Source organism: Manis pentadactyla, chromosome 17 (genome assembly GCF_030020395.1).
Source record: "Manis pentadactyla isolate mManPen7 chromosome 17, mManPen7.hap1, whole genome shotgun sequence".
NCBI lineage: Eukaryota > Metazoa > Chordata > Mammalia > Pholidota > Manidae > Manis > Manis pentadactyla.
In genome coordinates, this window is record NC_080035.1 from 13,382,743 (window position 1) to 13,402,296 (window position 19,554).

At 40.6% G+C, this 19,554-nt stretch overlaps 1 protein-coding gene across 5 annotated transcripts in view; it reads left to right on the top strand.

Annotated features, from left to right (window-relative positions):
• Positions 1 to 19,554, top strand: part of EPSTI1 (epithelial stromal interaction 1) — a 109,861-nt gene that overhangs the window by 32,950 nt on the left and 57,357 nt on the right. For 4 of the 5 annotated variants that reach the window (XM_057494409.1, XM_036932410.2, XM_036932406.2 and 1 more), the window contains exon 6: positions 9,052 to 9,125. The exons of the other annotated variant lie outside the window; for it this stretch is intronic. In XM_057494409.1, the coding sequence (XP_057350392.1) occupies positions 9,052 to 9,125 (74 nt within the window). The remainder of the gene's footprint in view (positions 1 to 9,051; positions 9,126 to 19,554) is intronic. 5 annotated transcript variants of the gene reach the window in all.

The following is a 19,554-nucleotide window of genomic DNA, read 5'->3' on the forward strand; positions in this document are numbered from 1 at the left end:
CAGGGCCTTTATGGGTCTGTCACACTCAGGGCCTGTACGGCCTTGACTGCCCGTTTTGCTGTAGTAAAAGCAGCTGCACATGTCTCATCCGAATCCCACCTGATGCCCTTTCGTACCAACTGGTATAAGGGCTTCAGAATTTGTGCCATGTGTGGGATAAACACTCTCCAGTAGCCTAGAAGACCCCAAAACTCCTGTAGCAATGCTACAGTTATAGGGGTAGGAAAGGCCTGGAATTTATCTATAACTGCTTCTGGTATAACTTTGGTCTTACCCGACCAGATGACCCCCAATAATTTGACAGACAAACCAGGTCCCTGAACCTTGGTGCTGTTCACAGCCCATCCTTTCTCCTGTAGATGTTGCAGCAGTCTAGGTGCTGCACCTTCTAGATCTGAAAGAGAATCAGACGTGAGCATGACATCATCAATATAATGGCACAGCCGCACCATTGGTGGTTTCTCCCATGTAGCCAAGTCCTGGGCTACAAGTCCATGACAGATGGTGGGGCTGTGGAGGTATCCCTGTGGGAGGATGGTGAAAGTCCATTGCCGTCCTTCCCATGTGAAGGCAAACTGTTCCTGACTTTCCTGCTCAATGTCAATGGAAAAGAAGGCATTAGCAAAAACTACCACATAATGTTACTAATTCATGGCTGAGGGTATCCATCAGGCCTGCAATAGAGGGGACAGCAGCATGCATAGGGGGTATGACTTTATTCAGTTCTCTGTAATCCACAGTCATATGTCAGGAGCCATCTGGCTTTTTTACTGGCCACAGTGGGGAATTGAAAAGAGTATGTGTGGGCGTTATAATACCCACCTTTTCCAGTTCCTGGAGAGTTTCTCCAATCTCTTGATCCCATCCAGGCAGTTTGTATTGTTTAGTATTAGTCACCTGCCGAGGCACAGGCAAAGCTATGGGCGGGTGCCTAGCATGTCCCCTCAGAATTGCCTTCACCACACATACTCTCAGTCTGAACTCACCTGCAGTGGTCTGCAACCATAGACCCTGCATGATATCAATCCCCACAATATACTCAGGGATAGGAGATATATATACAGTGTACTCTTTTGGGGGTAGATTCCCTATTCCCAAAGGGATTTGGGCTTGTTTCACTCTGATTGCCTTACCCCTGTATCCATCTATGATAATGGGGTTCCCAGGGAACTGCTCAGGGTTACCATGAATCAGTGAACATTCAGCCCCTGTGTCTACCAGAGCCAGGACATGTATATTCACTGGGGACCAATGGATAGCTATTTCAACATGTGGCCTCTAGTCCCCCCTGGTCCCTCAGGGCAGATACCTTGACCTTCCCCTCAATCAAACCATGTTCCTCAATCATCTTCCTGTGTGGGCTCAGGTGAGGTTGGCTAACTCTCCAGCAGGAAGTCTTGCAAACACACAGGCTGGATTCTTCAGTCTTAATGGCTGGAACTGCTGCTTTGTTTTCAGTTGTTGCCATAGATCTAGTAAGATCCTGTTTGACTTCCCACCTAATTTCCTTCCATCTGCTCCTGCCCATATTAAATCAGCCCATATCTGGGTCCTCGTAACCTTCATGGGGCCCTTAAAATTCTTCTTGTGTGTAGCAGATCTTATTTCTTTCTGTGTTCTCATTGCTTCAGCCTCTTGTAAGTCTGCCCCTGTACTTTTCACCTCGCTTATGGGATGCCCTAAGTGAGGGGAAAGAATGGCCACTAGAGACCCAAAGAGGGATGTGGGAGCCATTTGAAACACAGTATTTCTCATCCCAGAATTGAAAATATCTTCGTCTGGGCCATAATTCTCTGGACAATAGATGGCATTTCTTATGCCTCACTCTCATAACAGCTGTTGGAGTTCAGCACATGTCTGCCATCTAACAGGAGAGGATGGCAGATCACCCAGATTGGGCCACACAGCACGAAGTGCAGCCATAAGCCAATTGAGGAGGGAGTGACTCCCTGGGGTCTGATGTGCATTTTGTAACCACTGCCTCCAGGCAGGCTGCATTGTCAGGGAAGCCAGCTTTCCCAACTCTGATCCTGACAGAACAATTCCATTCACCCCTAAGTCCCACAGATGCAGGAACCAAGCTGATATTGATTCTGAGGGCTTCTGCCTAAACCAGGAGCCCAAATCCACCAGCTCAGCTTGAGTACAGGGGCGGAGCATAGAGTGCTCCACGACCTGGGGAGGGGGCTGCTCCTCTCCTTGGGGAACTTTCAGCTGCTGGGTCTTCATTTTCTTTACAACCACTGGGTGTGCTTTCAATACAGGAGGGGCCAGTGCCTCCAGCACCACCCCTTCATCCTTCCCCAGCTCCTCCATTTCCAGGCTGATGGCACCTTTCTCTCCCCTCCCCCGAGTGCCTCCTCTGCTACAGCCTTTACCTTTCCTAATGTGTCTCGCAGCAATGCCAGCTCAGTCTTCAGCAGCTCTCTTATCTTCACCTCAACGCTTTGCAGCTGATGTTCTTGTGCCACCTCAGCCTGTGCTTCCCTCAGGAGTTTGTCTTTTTCCATGATGGCCTCTTCCTCCTTCAGAGCACCTGGCAGTACTGCCGTTTCGTTCTGTAAGGAACCTTTTACCTCTGCAATGGCACCTCACTGCTGGCGTTCTCATGCTGCCTCTTTTTGTATCAATGCCATTTCTTTCTTCAGGAATCCACAGAAGTTTGCAGCTCACATTCTGGTGCCACCATTTCTTAGGTCTTCTTCAGGAGCATGTCCTTCTCATCTGCAGACTTTTTTAATACTATGAGAAACAGCCAACCCACAGTCCCCGCTGCCTCATGGGCACATGCTTCTCAAAGGATCTGCTTACTATACCAAGGGCCACCCCTACTGCCTCAGGTGTCACTCCACTTGCCTCCAGTCCTGGGGTGGGGCCCAGTCCTCTAGGAGGCAGGCCACCTCAGGCCACATACCCACTGGGGGACAATCCACTGTCTCCCCATTCACAGGGGCAGCCCGCTGAAGCACCCCTCCCATAAGGGCAGCTTGTCTTTTTCCTTGGTGAACAATGAATTCTGCCAACTATGCCAGTTGTCTTGCCAATGCTTTTCGGCCCCAGGCAAGTTTAGTATGGATTCAATATAACCAAAGAAAATGACAGCAAATGTTCTTTGGGGTGAAAGGATTTATTATCCAGCTTGTTCTCCCGACCGTAGGTCGAGCACTTGCGTCTCTGCCTCCCCCCAGAGCACTGGGCCGAGCTCTCTATATAGCACAATAATAGCTTATTGCCTAAAGGTGGGGAAGCGGTAGCCTAGCAACAGGCCAGTTACATCATCAGGTGGTTTAAGTTCAGTGGACCCTGGCCATAGGAATCCCAGCTTCCCCACAAGAACTAAGAGGGTAAGCTGTTAGCTTCTTTATGCTTAACTTTCCTTATCTGTAAAATGGATATACTAATGTAATGGGACTTCTAGGCTTAAGGATACAATATGTGCATAGCCCTTAGTACAATGTTTAGCACATAGCAAGTACTTGGTAAGGGTGCCCTAACCTAATTAATTATAAATGTGAAGAAGCACTTTAACACTGTCATTTGACTATAGTATATCAACCTCTTATATGAAAGGCAGAGAGAGAGGATTATTATTTTACACATGAATTGAATTGGTTTGATTATTTCCTTTTCACTAAACCCACATGAGTGAGGTTGCTGGAGGGAAAAAAAGATACAGCTTTTTGGTTTTTTTGCTACAACAGATTTCTGGGCTCCCTCTCAGCTGGGTCTTAAACAATGCCAAACAATAATTTTCCTTTGCTATTTGGCCCATCTCTAGTTACCAAATGTCTTGCTAATGGATTTCAGCCCTGGGTAAGTTCATTATGGATACAGTGAGACTGAAAAAAATGACAATGGAATGTTTTTGGGGTGAAAGGATTTATACCCAACTTTATCCCCATGGTGGAGGTCAGTCACTAGAATCCCATCCACTCATAGTGTGTCTGCATGCAGCAAGCCAGTCTCTGCCTCTGGGCCTCTCTTCCTCTTGCAGCCATCTCAGTCTCTGTCCTGGGCACTGCCACCTCTCCCCAGCCTCTGCTCCCCTGCAGCCATGAATCCCAGAGCACTGGGTGGAGCTCTTTATATAGAGTCAATAATGACGTATTGACCATACATGTGTAGTGAGCTGGCCAACCAGGGTCAGGTGAGAATCCGGGCCACAGGAACCTTCACTTTCTCCACACCAAGATCTTCCACCCATTATATTTTCAGGACGTGATTTCATCTCTTACCTTCTAGGAAATAAAGACCATCAGGCCATAAGTACCTTTATGTTTCTGTTTCCTCACTCTTCCTTTGAGGTTCCACCTCCACCCCATCTTAGCAGGAATAGGAGAGTGCTTTTCCTTGTTGCTAGGATGGATTCTTCCACCTGTGCTTACCATCTTTGATGAAAATGGAACTTGTTATTGCCAGGATCCTCACCTAACCCTAAGCTACTTGATGCTATAATTACCCTACTGCTAGGCTAATGCTTCCACACCTGTAGGTAATGCCCTATTACGGACTGAGTCATTCTCTAAAGAGCTCTGACTAGTGCTCTGGGCAGAAGCAAAGACCATGTGGATTACACACCTGCAGATTGCTGGATGCAGATGTGACCTTCCGTCAGGAGAATAAAGTAGGGTATAAACCCCTTTGCCCCAAGTATGTTCCCTTGTCATTTCTCAGTCTCACTGAATCCATAGTGAACTTGCCCAGGGCTGAAACCCTCAGGCAAAACAATATCTCACCTTCCCTCCCATTTCCTTGGAAACCTTGCTGCTCTACCAGTTAAACCCTCTTTTCTTTGGTTACTTTCTCTTTGTTTTTGTTTTTGTTTCTCTCTTGGGATATAATCATACTCAAATCCTTCATCTTTAAAACACTCTTATTCTTCTTTGCTTTCAGCTTCTGCATCCCCACCCCGAGAATCATGGCTCCCCTGCTTGAAAGCACCCCTGCCTCGCTTGGTTTCCCATGCCAGTTTGTCACCTGACTCCTTAGCAATCACGACACTGAAGAATCTGTTTTAAAAAAATCGTTCCCAGGTGATGCTGAGCTCAGGTGGCTTAGGAACTTACCTCTTCAAGTCCTTGTCTTTACTTGTTCCTTGGTGTGCTGAGTTTGACTTCTATCTCTAGTACTTTACTGGTATTGATCTAGCCAGAATCACAAATGGTGCTCTTAATTGAAGAGCCCAATGGAGACTCTTTAATTACCAACATATTTAAACTCTTTATAATATTGTAACTATTAAGTACTCTGTCCTTCAGATTCTACCCCTCTGGATTTCTGGATCATTTTCCTCCACATTTCTTGTATTGATGATCTATCCAGGCCCCATCCACTGGTCTTAGAATAATCTCCCTATGCCACCATATTCTTAGCTGAAAGCCCCCAACCGTATTTCCACATTGAAAGATTTAGTTGTTGTTTGTGCTAAGGATTTCTGAAATCCATTTCTCAAGGCTAGATCATATTCCTAAATCCCAGAACCACATATTTTACTGTATGCTTAACATTTCTTTCTACATGTCCCAAAAGTATATCTCAAGACCAGCAGATTCAAAACTTATTTCATATTTGTTTCCATCTCTTAAATGATAGTAATCCTATACTCATCCTTCCTCTCTTATTCCTTTATCAATATATTCTACTTCCTATTATTTCTTGCCCCATTATTTCTGTCCCCTACATTTTTTAGAGTTTATCCTTTCTTCTCTGTCCCTACTGACTTAATTTGGAACTCATAATTTATGGCCTGGATTACTGTCAAAACCACATTGGTTTTTATATATGTGGTCCTTTTTGCAGCTCATTCTCCATAGAGCTTTCAGAGTGAGCTGCTTATTATTCTGCTTAAAATAATATTATGTTTCATCATTGCCTTTAGTGAAGTCCAAATTCCCTTACTTGGCATATGAATTTCTTTATAATTACCCCTTCCTACTTTCTCAACCTTATCTTCCACCCACTGAAACAGTTCTCAATTTATCCATAAACTTCATGGGATTCTCTGAGCTGGTATATATTCTCATGCTTTTGTATGTTGAAAATATTGTAAGTTATGGGAATGCCCTTTTCTTATTCAGGACCACCACTAGCCCACCATTGACTCTGTGCAAATTAGAAATGGGTTCTTAATGCAGGTGGTCAGTTCTCTGGGTGCCTGGATTGGCGATAGATGGTACGTTTGTGAGAAATAGAAAAAGACACTTCTGCTTCACCAAAGCACCCCATTCAAGGATTAAAGTCTTTCTGGTCCTGTTTCAGCCTTTTTGACCCCTCTGCTACTCTCCTGGATAGTCAGCAACCCATACAATGGAGTACAATAGCCCTGCTCCCATCATCTCCTCCTCCTCTTAAAAAACTCTTGCTTGAGGTTAGTCTATCTAGAATTTCTACTTCTCATTCATGGTTGTTATCCTTTCATTAGGTCACCAGTCTCTTGGGGAGTCTGAAGAAGGCTATGAGCCCACTGTCCATAAAATAAGCATACTGCAAACACATAGCTCATTCATGAACCTGAGGTTAGAAACCATATTCTGAATGTTACTCAACTTGGCTCCTGTGCCCAGGATGGAGTCTGCCACTTACTAGGCACTGAGTGAATGCTTATGAAACTGTTGAAAGCACTTCCCACCTACTCACTTCCATGCTTTTTTGCTGTGTTCATAGTACATTACTTGCAAATCTCTATCCCCTAACATGTTTTACATACTGCATATCGCTTTCTTGTCTGTGTCTGCAGCTAGCTTCTGAAATTTTTCAGAGTAGGCACAGCTCTGTGCATATCTGTATTGCCAGCATCTAACACAGTACCAAGTATATAATAGATAAATATTTGTTGAATGTTTGTTGAATAATTGAGATTCAGTGTGTCTTGCCAGTGGGTTTTAGCCCCGGGCAAGTTTACTATAGACTCAGTGAGACCAAGGAATGACAACAGAATGTTCTTGGGGTGAAATGGTTTGTCACCCAGCTTGTTCTCCTGGAAATAGGTCCAGCACTAGAATTATGTCTGCATCCAACAGTCTGCAGGTCTGTAATCTTCCCTCCTCTCTGCCTCCAGGCAGAGCACTGGGCAGAGCTCTTTATATAGTGACTCAATCAATAATAGCTAATTGCCTAGGGTGTGGAAGCAGTCGCCTAGCAGCAGGCCAGTTACATCATCAAGTAGTTTAGGGTCAGGTGAGGATCCTGGCCATAGGAACTTCAGTTTTCCCCACACAGTGATACTAAGTGATTTGCTTAACATCACTCAGTCAGTGATAATAGTCCTAGAGCTGATTCAATAATTTTTTCTTCTAGACCTTATGTTCTTAATTCACATTCTGCATTTGTATGTATGTGTATGTGTATAGATAGAGATACAGATACACTTGTGTGTAAGTGTGATTGGGTGACTCCTTAACTGGCTGTTAAATGGAAAGAAAGAAATGAAAGAAACAATCTGGTTAAATCTGAGTGTTTGGATTAGTATACTAAAGCAGCTACTACACTGGCAGGTATTGAATTCAATTTCTCAAATACTTCAGCACTTTGCAAAACACTTCTTGATCGACTTCTGAGGGATAAACAGACCTTTGTTGGATCCAGTTTAGCTACTGAGTGAGTGTTTCTGTGAGTTGACTTCAATGATAATCTGTTCCTGAAGAGATGAAAACTTGTTTTCCAGTTTCTGACCATGCTCAGGGTACCTAGGCTTGGTCACTCACATGGCTTCCTCACTGTTCTCAAAGTAGCATTCCTAGGACTGGTTTAATCAATGCTACTGCTCACTTGCTATCTTTCCCTGCCACCCTTTTTTCCCTAGAGTTGTAGAGAGCTCATCACAATTGACCCATTTTGGTTTCATGATGAGGATTTTTTCCCAGATTAAGGTCATGTTTATTTGTTTTACAGTTCTCTGTTAGTTTGCTTCCTAGAACTGTTTCATTAATATTCTAATTGCTTTGTATTTTAATTGATTCCCTTTAATTGTGAATTTTCTGTTTTTTTTTTTTTCCTGAAACTGAAGTCATCCATTTTACCTTTCAAAATGGGACTAATAAATTCTGTATGAATGATGACTTCCATGGAAATAAATAGTATGAACTATTTTTCACCCTCTTTGAAAAATGGAGCCAAGCTTATGGCAGGATTGGAAGTGACAATTTCCATTATTTCCTTTGCACAGGGTCTGCTCTGAATCAGCTCTACGTCTACTATCATTGACTGAGTGTGTTAAGCAAGCCTGCATCCTGGGCAAATCCAATTCTTTTTATTAGAGCAAACTCACCTGCTTGCCGTCTCCCTTGGATTCATTTAAAACTTCAAGTCTTCCCTGTGTTGTAGAACATTTTTTCAACTCCCCATTAAATTTCTTGTCTATGAACTTTACCTATTTTTCATAGGCAAGTTAAAAGAGTAAGGACTGTGTGTCATAGTGAGCAAAAGGAAGTGTTAAGTTTGATTAAAATGTGCCACAGCTATGGTGACAGTAATACGAAGTCCTTTGTCTTTAGACTTTCCAAACAACTAATTACAGAGAACTCTTTTTCTATTCAAGTGGGTGGCTTTTATATGACATTTGCTGTTCAGTCTCCCAACAGGTTTAAGAACCTGATTCTAAGTCAGAAGGGAGTTGAGTTGGATTATTGAAAATCTTTTACTGAATGCATTAGTGGAATGTATTCATATGAAATTTTTATAAACTACTTAGCCATTTACTATAATTTTAACTTAACATACTTGGTGTGGAAATTTGATGTTTACCTTAGAATACTTTGAAAATGTAAATGTTCATGTTGTTTGAACTAAAGAATACAAAATATGAAATACTGATTCTGTGATTATATCAGTTGAATTGGGAGAGGTGGGCCATGGAAAGAACTTGGGGCTCCTGGCTTTTAGTGTAGTGCCCATAGGTTATGGAAGGGGTAGCATCTTGGAAGCTCTGGTAGGTACCATATTGGACTGCTGAGGCCATTTGAGCCTAAGAAATTTGTACCTTGGGTAACTCTAACATCATGATTCTGTTTAAAGCTTCCCTAATAGATTGCATTTTGATATTTGCAATTTCAGAGCAATAAACTAGAAGAGAAAAAAAGACTCCAAGAAAACCTCAGAAGAGAAGCATTTAGAGAGCATCAGCAATAGTAAGTTTGTGTGTTCAGAACTTTGTACCCTTTACAGACATCTTGTTCATTCTGCTTTTAAATTCTAGGTGATGATAGCTTTTCAAGACATCTGGTTTGGATTATCACTATTAATTTTGTAATTGAATTCTGTCATACAAATGAGATTTAAGTTTGGAGACATCTGTACTCAACAAAGTATTCTTTAGTAGTCAATTGATTAGAAATAATACTGCTAAGTTTGTGGAATTACCTATTTGAAATAACTTGGAGGGCTTGATTTGTTGACAATTAAGGGTACTTCTGATTATGTTGACTTCCAAAACATCCATATAAGGAAGATGTTTGAAAAGAAGTACCCAGACAGAATCTAAATGAACTAGGGATTTATCTACTGGACTGAGAACTATTATACATTTGTAATTTTGTAGATAAGAATTGAAAAATAATTTAGCAATTTTTGGCAACACTCACAAGTGCTGGTCATATACCAAGGTATTTTTTCTAGTATGACTTGTGAATAACAGCAACTGGTATGTGTAGGGCAACTACTATGTGCTTTATAAGGTAGATAATCTACTCTACTGAACAACCTGTACAGATAAGCTTGTGTCCTGCTTCTACGTATCTAGGTTACCTGCACACTACTTGAAAGAGCAGACAAAACTAATGAACCATATTTTTGGCCCTGGGTTAATTCCAGATATGGTTGAATTAAAACCAAGCAGGTCTGAATTCAAAGTCTTAGCTCCATTCCCCAGCTGTGACCTTGGACAAATACTAAACCTCTAAACCTCAGTTTTTTCTTTTCTTTTTTCTTAAAAGACGAATGATAATGTCTTTCCCAAAAGCCGTTGGTAAGGATTAAATAAGATATCTTGAATAAATGGCATAAAAGTGCCTGAATTTTAAGGGGACTTGAAACTTCTTACATAGGTCCTTGTTGAATGGGGATCAGACAACTTTTACTTGGTAGAGACTGTATAGAGATTTCTGGTCTCACTGGAACTGGTAATAAACCTCCCAGTTTCAGATGGATTGTTCTCTGACTGCCTTCTGTCTTTCCATCTTTGTACCTCATTTGCAGAATTTATGATCATTCTGATGTTGGGGTGAGCATATGTGACACCCTAAAGCATGTTATTTCTCTAAGTACAGCATCTTCTGTTTTTCTCATTCCACTGAAATTATCCTGCCTCTATCATAAGCATTTCCTTCTAAGAGTCAGAGGCAAGAATGGAAAAGCCATTTCTCACCACTTCTCTATGACTTAGGAAGTTAAATACTTGGCCTCTGCCACCCAGGCCAGAAAATGAGTAGGAGTGCGAATGAGTGACATTGTCCTCTTTAAGTTAAAATAGGCATTACCCTCACTTGCATCATAGAATCCACAGACTTTCTTTCCCATACTTCTAAGGCAGCATGGGGTGAGGGAGCTGGTGGGAAGCTAAACACCAGGACAAACTGGCCATCTTTGAGAGATGGCAGGAGGGAGGCAATAGATTAAGCATGTTAATGTGTCATTGCCTTCTCTTTCATTGGTAGAGAATGGATGAGAGTATTTCTAGCTCAACCAGAACTGAAGGAGATAAGGGGATGCCATGAGGACATTCTCAGCCTAGAGAAAAGAATAATAAAATAAGAACAAACGTATTTATCCTGTGGCATCCCATTTTTACACTGGTAATGGGGAGACCTACTTACCAATGAGGGGTCTTAAAACCAGGACTGGGAAGTTGAACAAGTTTATCCTCTGGAGAGTTTTAAACATGGTAAGGGGAATGATTAGAGTGCCTTGGTGTCTAAAAACTTGTGTCATCCAAACTCCTTTTCTTTCATAGTCTTCCAACTTCATAGTCTATGCCAAATACTAGAGATTAATCATCCTTTTCCCGTGAAGAAAAAGTTTTGCCTTTAGCCACCCAACACACTGTCAGTGGAGCTGAATTCAGTTACATGCATATTTTACTCTTGTTCTTTCTTCTGCTTTTTGTGAAGGTCCCGTTAACCAGGAAAAAGAGAAGCTGGCTAAAAATGAGAAGTATCTCAAATTGATTTTTAATGCCTATTGAGAAACACAGAAAGTACTTGTGTGAGTTTTTTAAAGAGTATTTTGTTTCGAACTAGTTTTAAAGCTAGAAGACCAATAGTTCATTTACTGAATGATCATAATATAGCTAGAAATATGAAAAGGATCTTTTAGAAAAGATGAATCCTCTTTAACACACCTTTATCAGGCCTTCTTAGAATCAGCTTATGGTACAAAAATGATCTAGGAGAGCTGTAAAAATTTTAGCAGCACAAAGATTTCACCAGGCCGCACCATCCACCCCCCATAAACCAAACTGCCAAACCAAGGAACACAAAATATATGCACAGCGAAGAAATTCTTTCAAATGAGTCAATACCTTGTGTCCTTGCTTGTTTCAGCATGCTGTGATACATAGTTCAAATAGCAGACAAGGAATGGGGTGTGTGTGTGGTGGGGGGTTCCCCTCTGTAGGGAAGGGCAGCCACAGACTCGAACAGACTACAAATACAAGTTGCCGGAGAAAAGGCTCGTGGCAGCATCCCGGGGCACCACCATGAGAATCCTAACATGCTCTTTCTTAACACCTTGTTCCAGACTTTGTTCATTTGCTTCTGATTATTTTTAGTGTTGTCAATTATTTAGCTAACAGGCAGAAAACTAGGCTTTTATTGACATCCAAAGGGACTCTCCTGAGTGTAGTAATGAAGGCAGTTTATTGAATGCCTGTGAGGTTGCTTTCTAATTGTACACATTAATCTGCCCATGCAAGCTGGCTGAAAATACACAAGCAGATTGCACGTGCAGATGGAGCACGCAGGATGGTTTTTATGAAAAGACCTCTGGAATGCACTTCTGCAGTACTGTCTTTTCCTTAAAAACCGAATGACTGTGACTATTTCAATTGGCGGCTGAGAGCAGACCAGATTAATGGTTCATTAAGTCTGCTACTCTGGCTGGGGACAGACTCAAATTTCACAATTTAGAGTTAGTTCCAGGGTTCTTAAGCATGAAAGCCAACGATAGAAAAAGGCACCTAACCTTCACATAGTTCTCACCATTATTTTTACTCAGCAATTATTTACTACTTATAAAAAGTCAAATGGGATAGCTTTCAAGATAGCTTTTTCTATTAATCAGTATTATGGGTAGATTTGAGGATTTCGTGTACAGTTAAGACATTTGGGGTTGTATTTTATTTAATATCAGAGAAGATATTGTGATTTAGGTTATTTTGAACATTGAGCAAAATCTCAGCATTTAAAATTTGAATAGTAATTCATTTTGAGGATTGTAAACATCTTTCTAATCACATTTCTTTGGTAGATTTAGAGATAAATTGAGCCTATTTAACCAGTGCTGGGGACTGGGGAAGTATATGTGTGGATAAACAGATGCGTTTTGTATGTGGGTGTTAGGAAAAACAATATTCTTTTGAGGATGTGCTGGAGAGGTAAGAATTGGGTATCTTTTAAACACTTGAAATGTTAATTCATATCTAAGAACCATTTAATATAATAGGTTATACATTTGTATGGTTTAAAAAATACAAAGTGTTCAGCTCATTTAAATGAAAAGAGCAAAACAATAAGCTGAAAAATTATTAAGAACCTGTGGAGTTTCAGGATTACTAGGCATATTACATACTTTTATTTTTTTTATTTTAACTTTCAGATGAGCCCTATTAGGGATATATCATCCTTATTTTATAGGTAGAAGGTTGAGTAATTTTATTTGCCCAAAGTCACAGAGATAGTATGCAGTCAGCCAAATCTTGGTCTTGAGATTTGAGGGATTAGGGAAAACAGGTAATTTAGAGGCATGGTGTACTTTGAAAGTCAGGAATATCTGGCTAGGGTAGGGGTGATAAGCACTGTAGTGACACATCGGGGGACATAGAGAAGACTATAGGGTAAGTTAGTTCAGAGAGAAGGACTTGGGAAAAGTTGGCTTCTGTTTCTTCTGACCAATATCTACATTTTGCCTGGAGTAGGTAGTATGTCTGCTTTCTCTGATTTTCATTGTGCCTGAATGACATCCTCTTCCAGGTCCAATAGTGGCTTAGTACCACAGTTAAACTTATTTTAGGGTTTGTGGGCTTTTATGACCTCTCCTGTCCGTACTCTTTCCTAGATACAATTTCCAGTATTTCTAGGTGGATAAAGTGCTCAGTTCTTAAAACCCCAGTTGGAAAACCTCTTGGAACCAAGCTTATTCCAAAACAGGACCTTCCTACTTCCAAAGCTGTCAAACACCACCTCAAGCTCAGCCTGTCAGTTGTAATTGGGAGGTTTTCTTCATTTCCACCATTGAAACCATGCCTCTCTTTTATTCCCATTTGAATAATAGTGTGATTAGTTCCTAGGAGGCATATCTTCATCAACTTTACTTTCCTAGAGCTGAGGATCTAGGCAGGTCTGCTGAATATGCACACTTTTAGGCCCCAGGTTCGCCGTCTAGTATGCTCACAAACTTCTAATGCCCTTCATGGGAGCTTCCAAAAGGCACTTAAGGGCTAAGCTGATCCCTTATCCATATGGTAGGCTTAAATCTAACCTCACATTTTATAATCTGAGTAAGGTGAATCGAAAGTCATCCTAGTCATAACTTTCTCTTTTATGTTAATGAAGTGAACTTACAGATACAAAAACCCCCCATCTATTTTCAGAGTAAGCCTGAACATTTTATGAGAAATCTGATCTGAGAGAATCTCTGCCTACTAAATTTTAAATTATGCTGATGGTTAAGACTGTGCCAACATTTCTACACACTGTCAGTTCTTCCTGCAGACGTCCCAGCATATGTAGCCCGTTTCATGCCCACTGCCACCACCTTCCTGGAGGCACTTACCGCATGCTACCTGCGTTGAGACTCCATCACCCCTGCGACTGCTGGAATGGTTCGTTACTGTCACTGCCAGCAGTTTCTTCTCTTGATTGTCTGACAGGTTTTGTCAGATTTTGTTTTCTAGAGCGCAGCTTTGGTCATGCCACCGCCCTACTCTGAAAGCTTTGATTGTTTCCCATTGCATATACAAATGAATTCCAAACTCCTTAGCCATGCCATGGGGAACTGTGGGCCACCTTAGTAAGGCCTCAGAAAGGACTGGTAGGATTTGGGCCTGTTTTAGATGCTTTGTGGGGAGGGTTTGAGGAAGGAGGCTTTGTTTGGGGTTGGATGTCATCAGGAAGCAGGGGCAACTGTGAAAAGGGATCTTAATTGAATCTAAAAGAAGGAGAGCAAGACTAATGGTGTAATAGATATATAAGCAGCAGCCATTCATTTTAGCCAGAATTTTGTAGTATTTGGTCACTTTTGTGGTAGACAAGGTTCATGTATTTCTCTTTGTTCAGATAAGTCTTCTTTTGGTCATGGTCCGTCAGAGTCACAGAGTGGCTTCTTCTGATGCTGATATTGTGCGAAATTACTTTCAACAGTACAACACCAAGGCCTGGTTCTGAGTGCCAGGCCAGCTCCTGAATCTCAGGGACAGCTTCTATCTTTCTCAGTATTGATAATTGATTTTTTAAAAAAGTTAAGTTAACTAGAGCCTTATTTACAAGAGAGTTTCACTTAATTATCTCATTACTGAAACCTGGTACCATCAGTGTTCCTCTCGTGTGGGCAGATCTGGAATTAAATTGCCTGGGCTCAAACTTTTACCTCTCTCCTCACTAGTTAAAGTGAATTATTTAAGCTCTGAGCCTCTGTTTCTTCATGTATAGTGTGGGGTGGGGCCAGTAAGAGTTGCTAACTCAAAAGACTAATCAATATAATCCATGTAAGAAATCTAGCATTGTGCTTGGAGGGAGAAACTAGGTTTGGAAATCTCAGAGAAGCTAGAAATTTGTTATAGTGAGGGTGTGTATGCAGAGAACAAGGAATGATAGCAAGTTCTGTCCAAGAGTGGGATTTGCAATTTCATATTTTGCCGGGAGGACATGTTAATGACATCAAAGTCTCTAGGAATGTGGCTGAGGCAGCATGGAGGACTGTTGGAAATGAGGAAATCAAGGAACAGAGCCTGGGGCCCGAAGGTGGGGAGGACGTAGAGGATATTTATATTGATGAAGGTAGTTGAGACAAGAAGGAAGGCTGGTCTTAAACAAATGAGAGAAGGTTGACCAGAAGGTTGGAAGATACCAACAGCAAAGAAGAGGAGAGGGTGGTGTATACTGATACCAGGAATGCTACAGGAAAAGGCATTTTTTTTGCAAGTGATGGGGGAATAAGTACTGGGTAGCCTGTAGCAAGTAACAGGTAGGATGGGGAGCAAAGAACACACCTGCATCACCCCTAGGCTCTGGGGAATATGTAGTGTGAGAAATAAAATAGCCTCATTTAGGGAAATGGAGGAAAGCACAGTCTTTAAGATATACTCTTGGTTTCCAGTAATGCAGAGAGCTGAGAGAGACATTTTTTTTTCCTTTTGATATAATTTTCAGCTTAGAGACAAGTTGCAAAAATAGTACAGAGTTTGCCATTGAACTCCTCACTAGCTTCCCAAGTGTACACACCTATATAACCATAGTACATTCATCAAAACCAAGAAATTAGCATTACTACATTATAAGTTGTAGGTTTTTTTAGAACTTCACTGGTTTTTCCCCAGTGCTCTCATTCTATTTTAGGATTTGATTCAGGATCACATAATTTAATCAGTGGTCATGATTCCTTAGTCTCCTCCAATCTGTGACAGTGCCCCATTTTCATCTTTTATGACCTTGACACTTTCAGGGTCAAAGGTACTGGTTAGTAACTTTGTAGAATGTCCCTCAAAGTTGGGTTTGTCTGATGTTTCCTCATGATTATACTGAGGTTTAAATTTTCAGAATACTAAGACATGATGCTGCATCCGCAGAGCATCATATCAAAGAGTACATGATATTGATATCCTTATTACCGGTAATGTTTACTTTCATTATTTGGTTAAGGCAGTCTCCCCTGTAAAAATTGTTTTTTCCATTTGTAACTGGTATTTTGTCATTGGGGGAGATACTTTAAGACTATTCTAATATCCTATTATCCTCAAACTTTCCCCTATGGATTTTAACATCTGAAGGATCTGCCTGCAACAATTTTTATCATGGTGTTTGCCTGATCGTGATTTTTGTATTTGCGGAAGACTTTCTGATTTGAGGTTAAAGTTACAGAATTGTTGCCTTTTCAACTGTCAAGAGTTCATTGCCTCTGTGGAAAAACTTGAGGGCAGATGACGTGCCTGGGCGATGGGTGGCAGATGTACAGAGCAGTATGGGATTGAGGTACTGAGTGTGATGGATGATGGGAGAGGTGAGGACGCTAGGAGGTGACTGAGATAAACAGGAATGTGTGAGGCAACATGGGATTAATACTTAAAGATAGACTGTGGTTCTGAGTTGCCACTTTTATGCAGTTGATTTTTTGCAAGAGTATAAATTTGTATTGGACAGTCTGAAATTAGCAAGTGTGTTTTAAATATGTATATGTATTTATAAGTACATATGCTAGAAAATAATTGTACTTGTAGATATATATATCCTAGAAAAATACTCATACTTGTGTAACACAATATCTATACCAGGATATTTACTGAAACAATGTAAATATTCATCAGTAGAAGTGGTTAAATATATTATTTTTTATCTGTATTATAGAATGATACCAGTTGCAAAAAGAATAAGCTATATAGTAATACAGAAAACCTCAAGGATATAGTTAAGTGAAAACAATTTGCAGAACAAAATTTTATCGTATCCCACTTACAAAAAAAATCTATATTAGTTAGGGTAGGAAAGGCTATGGGAATAAAAAGACACTGAAATTTAACATAAAGATCAAGAGATTTATACTTTCTTGTGGAATGGTCCAAGAATAGTGTTTGAGTCAGCAGGCTAGCTCTTTTCCCCAGACATTAAGTGACTCAAAGTGTCTCCTCCATCTTTAGCAAGTGACTTCCAAGTTCACTTTGGGTGCCGGCATCAGACAGAAGGAGGAAAGAGCATTAAGAATCATGTGGGAAGTCACTGAAGCGTGTCACTTCAGACCTGGCTGTACGTCAGCTTATAGTCCATTAGCGAGAGCCCATATGTGGCCACACCTAATTGCAAGGGAGGCTGGGAAATACAGTCTAGCTATGTGTCCAGGAGGTCGAAAAAAACATTTTGGAGAACAGCTGACAGTCTTTACCATACCAAATTATCTCTGCCCCCAGTCCAAAGTAAATAGCTGTTTATCATTATAAATACATATTTGTCAATTAATAGAAGACAATCTGGAAGAATATATACCTGACAAGTCATGGTGTTCCCCTCTGGGGAATGGAGTGAGGATATTGTTAAAGCAGGACTTTTATTTTTGTTCTTTACATTTTTCCATTTCTATTTTCTATTTCTGTTTTCTGACTCATAATTATGTTTATATATTACTTTTGTAATTAAAAATTAAAGCATTAAAAACCAGTTAAATGAGGAGAAGGAATTGTTTAAAGAATATAGGATAGTTTGATTACTATGATTAAGTACAAAATTTAGCACTCCTGATTTTACAACCTCATATTCCCGTTTTGTTGCATACCTCTTATTCTTGTGGTCTTTTAAATGGAACTTATATCTATCTCAGTACATTTTCTCTGACCCTATTACTTAAGTAGACTCTGTGAGTGCTTATACGTGTATGAATGTCTTTTATTCACATCCACTTATTTGAAATGGACTTAGGCAAAATAATGTGTTTCATTTGCCCTATAACCCATATTGCTAAGCACAAAGTGAGACTGAAGAAATATTTGTTGCCTCAAGAAATACATGTATGAATGTAAGAATGCTTATTTACTCACGTAAACCTCATGGTGGCAAAGTTCAGGTTTGTGAAGCTATTGTGAAATACAGGAAGAATATATGTTAGAAGGTTCCTAAGACACAGAGGTTTTGTTTCCAAATATGTTATATAACATGAATTATTAATAAGTCAGAATCATGTTGACCTAAGATAATTATACATATTCAGTATCTATCTGTACTACTCTAGTAGTTCTCCAAATCATCAGGGGTGCTTGTAAGGAACACAGCATCCCCGATCCTATTCCAGACATGCTGATTAGAAAGTTCAAGTCTTCAGACCAGTAATTTCTTTTTTCTTTTTAATTTTTTATTAAGGTATTATTGATATATTCTCTTATGAAGGTTTCACATAAAAACAATGTGGTTACTACATTCACCCATCTTATCAAGTCCCCACCCATACCCCAGTGCAGTCACTGTCCATCAGTGTAGTGAGATGCCACAGATTCACTATTTGCCTTCTCTGTGCTACACTGTTTTTCCCGTGACCCCTTATACCATGTGTACTAAACATAATACCCCTCAATCCCCATCTGCCTCCCTCCCTTCTGACCCACCCTCCCACACCCCTCCCCTTTGGTAACCCCTAGTCCCTTCTTGGAGTCTGTGAGTCTGCTGCTATTTTGTTCCTTTAGTTTTGCTTCATTGTTATACTCCACAAATGAGGGAAATCATTTGGCACTCGTCTTTCTCCACCTGGCTTATTTCACTGAGCATAATGTCCTCCAGCTCCATCCATGTTGTTGAAAATGGTAGGATTTATTTTCTTCTTATGGTTGAGTAGTAGTTCATTGTGTATATGTACCACACCTTCTTTATTTATTCATCTACTGATGGACACTTAGGTTGCTTACATATCTTGGCTATTGTAAATAGTGCTGCGATAAACATAGGGGTGCATATGTCTTTTTGAATCTGAGGAGTTGTATTCTTTGGGTAAATTCCAAGGAGTGGGATTCCCGGGTCAAATGGTATTTCTATTTTTAGTTTTTGAGGAACCTCCCTATTGCTTTCCACAGTGGTTGAACTATTTTACATTCCCACCAGCAGTGGAGGAGGGTTCCCCCTATCTTCGCATCCTCGCCAACATTTGTTGTTCTTAGTCTTTTCGATGCTGGCCATCCTTACTGGTGTGAGGTGGTATCTCATTGTGGTTTTAATTTGCATTCCCGTGATGATTAATGATGTGGTGCATCTTTTCATGTGTCTGTTGACCATATGAATTTCTTCTTTGGAGAACTGTCTGTTCAGATCCTCTGCCCATTTGTTAATCGGATTATTTGCTTTTTGGGTATTGAGGTGGGAGAGTTCTTTATATATTTTGGATGTTAACCCCTTGTTGGATATGTCATTTACAAATATATTCTCCCATAGTGTAGGATGCCTTTTTGTTCTGTTGATGGTGTTCTTTTCCGTACAGAAACTTTTTAGTTTGATGTAGTCCCATGAGTTCATTTTTGCTTTTGTTTCCCTTGCTCAAGGAGCTGCATTCAGGAACAAGTTGCTCATGTTTATATTCAGGAGATTTTTGCCTATATTGTCTTCTAAGAGTTTTATGGTTTCATGACTTATGTTCAGGTTTTAGATCCATCTCGAATTT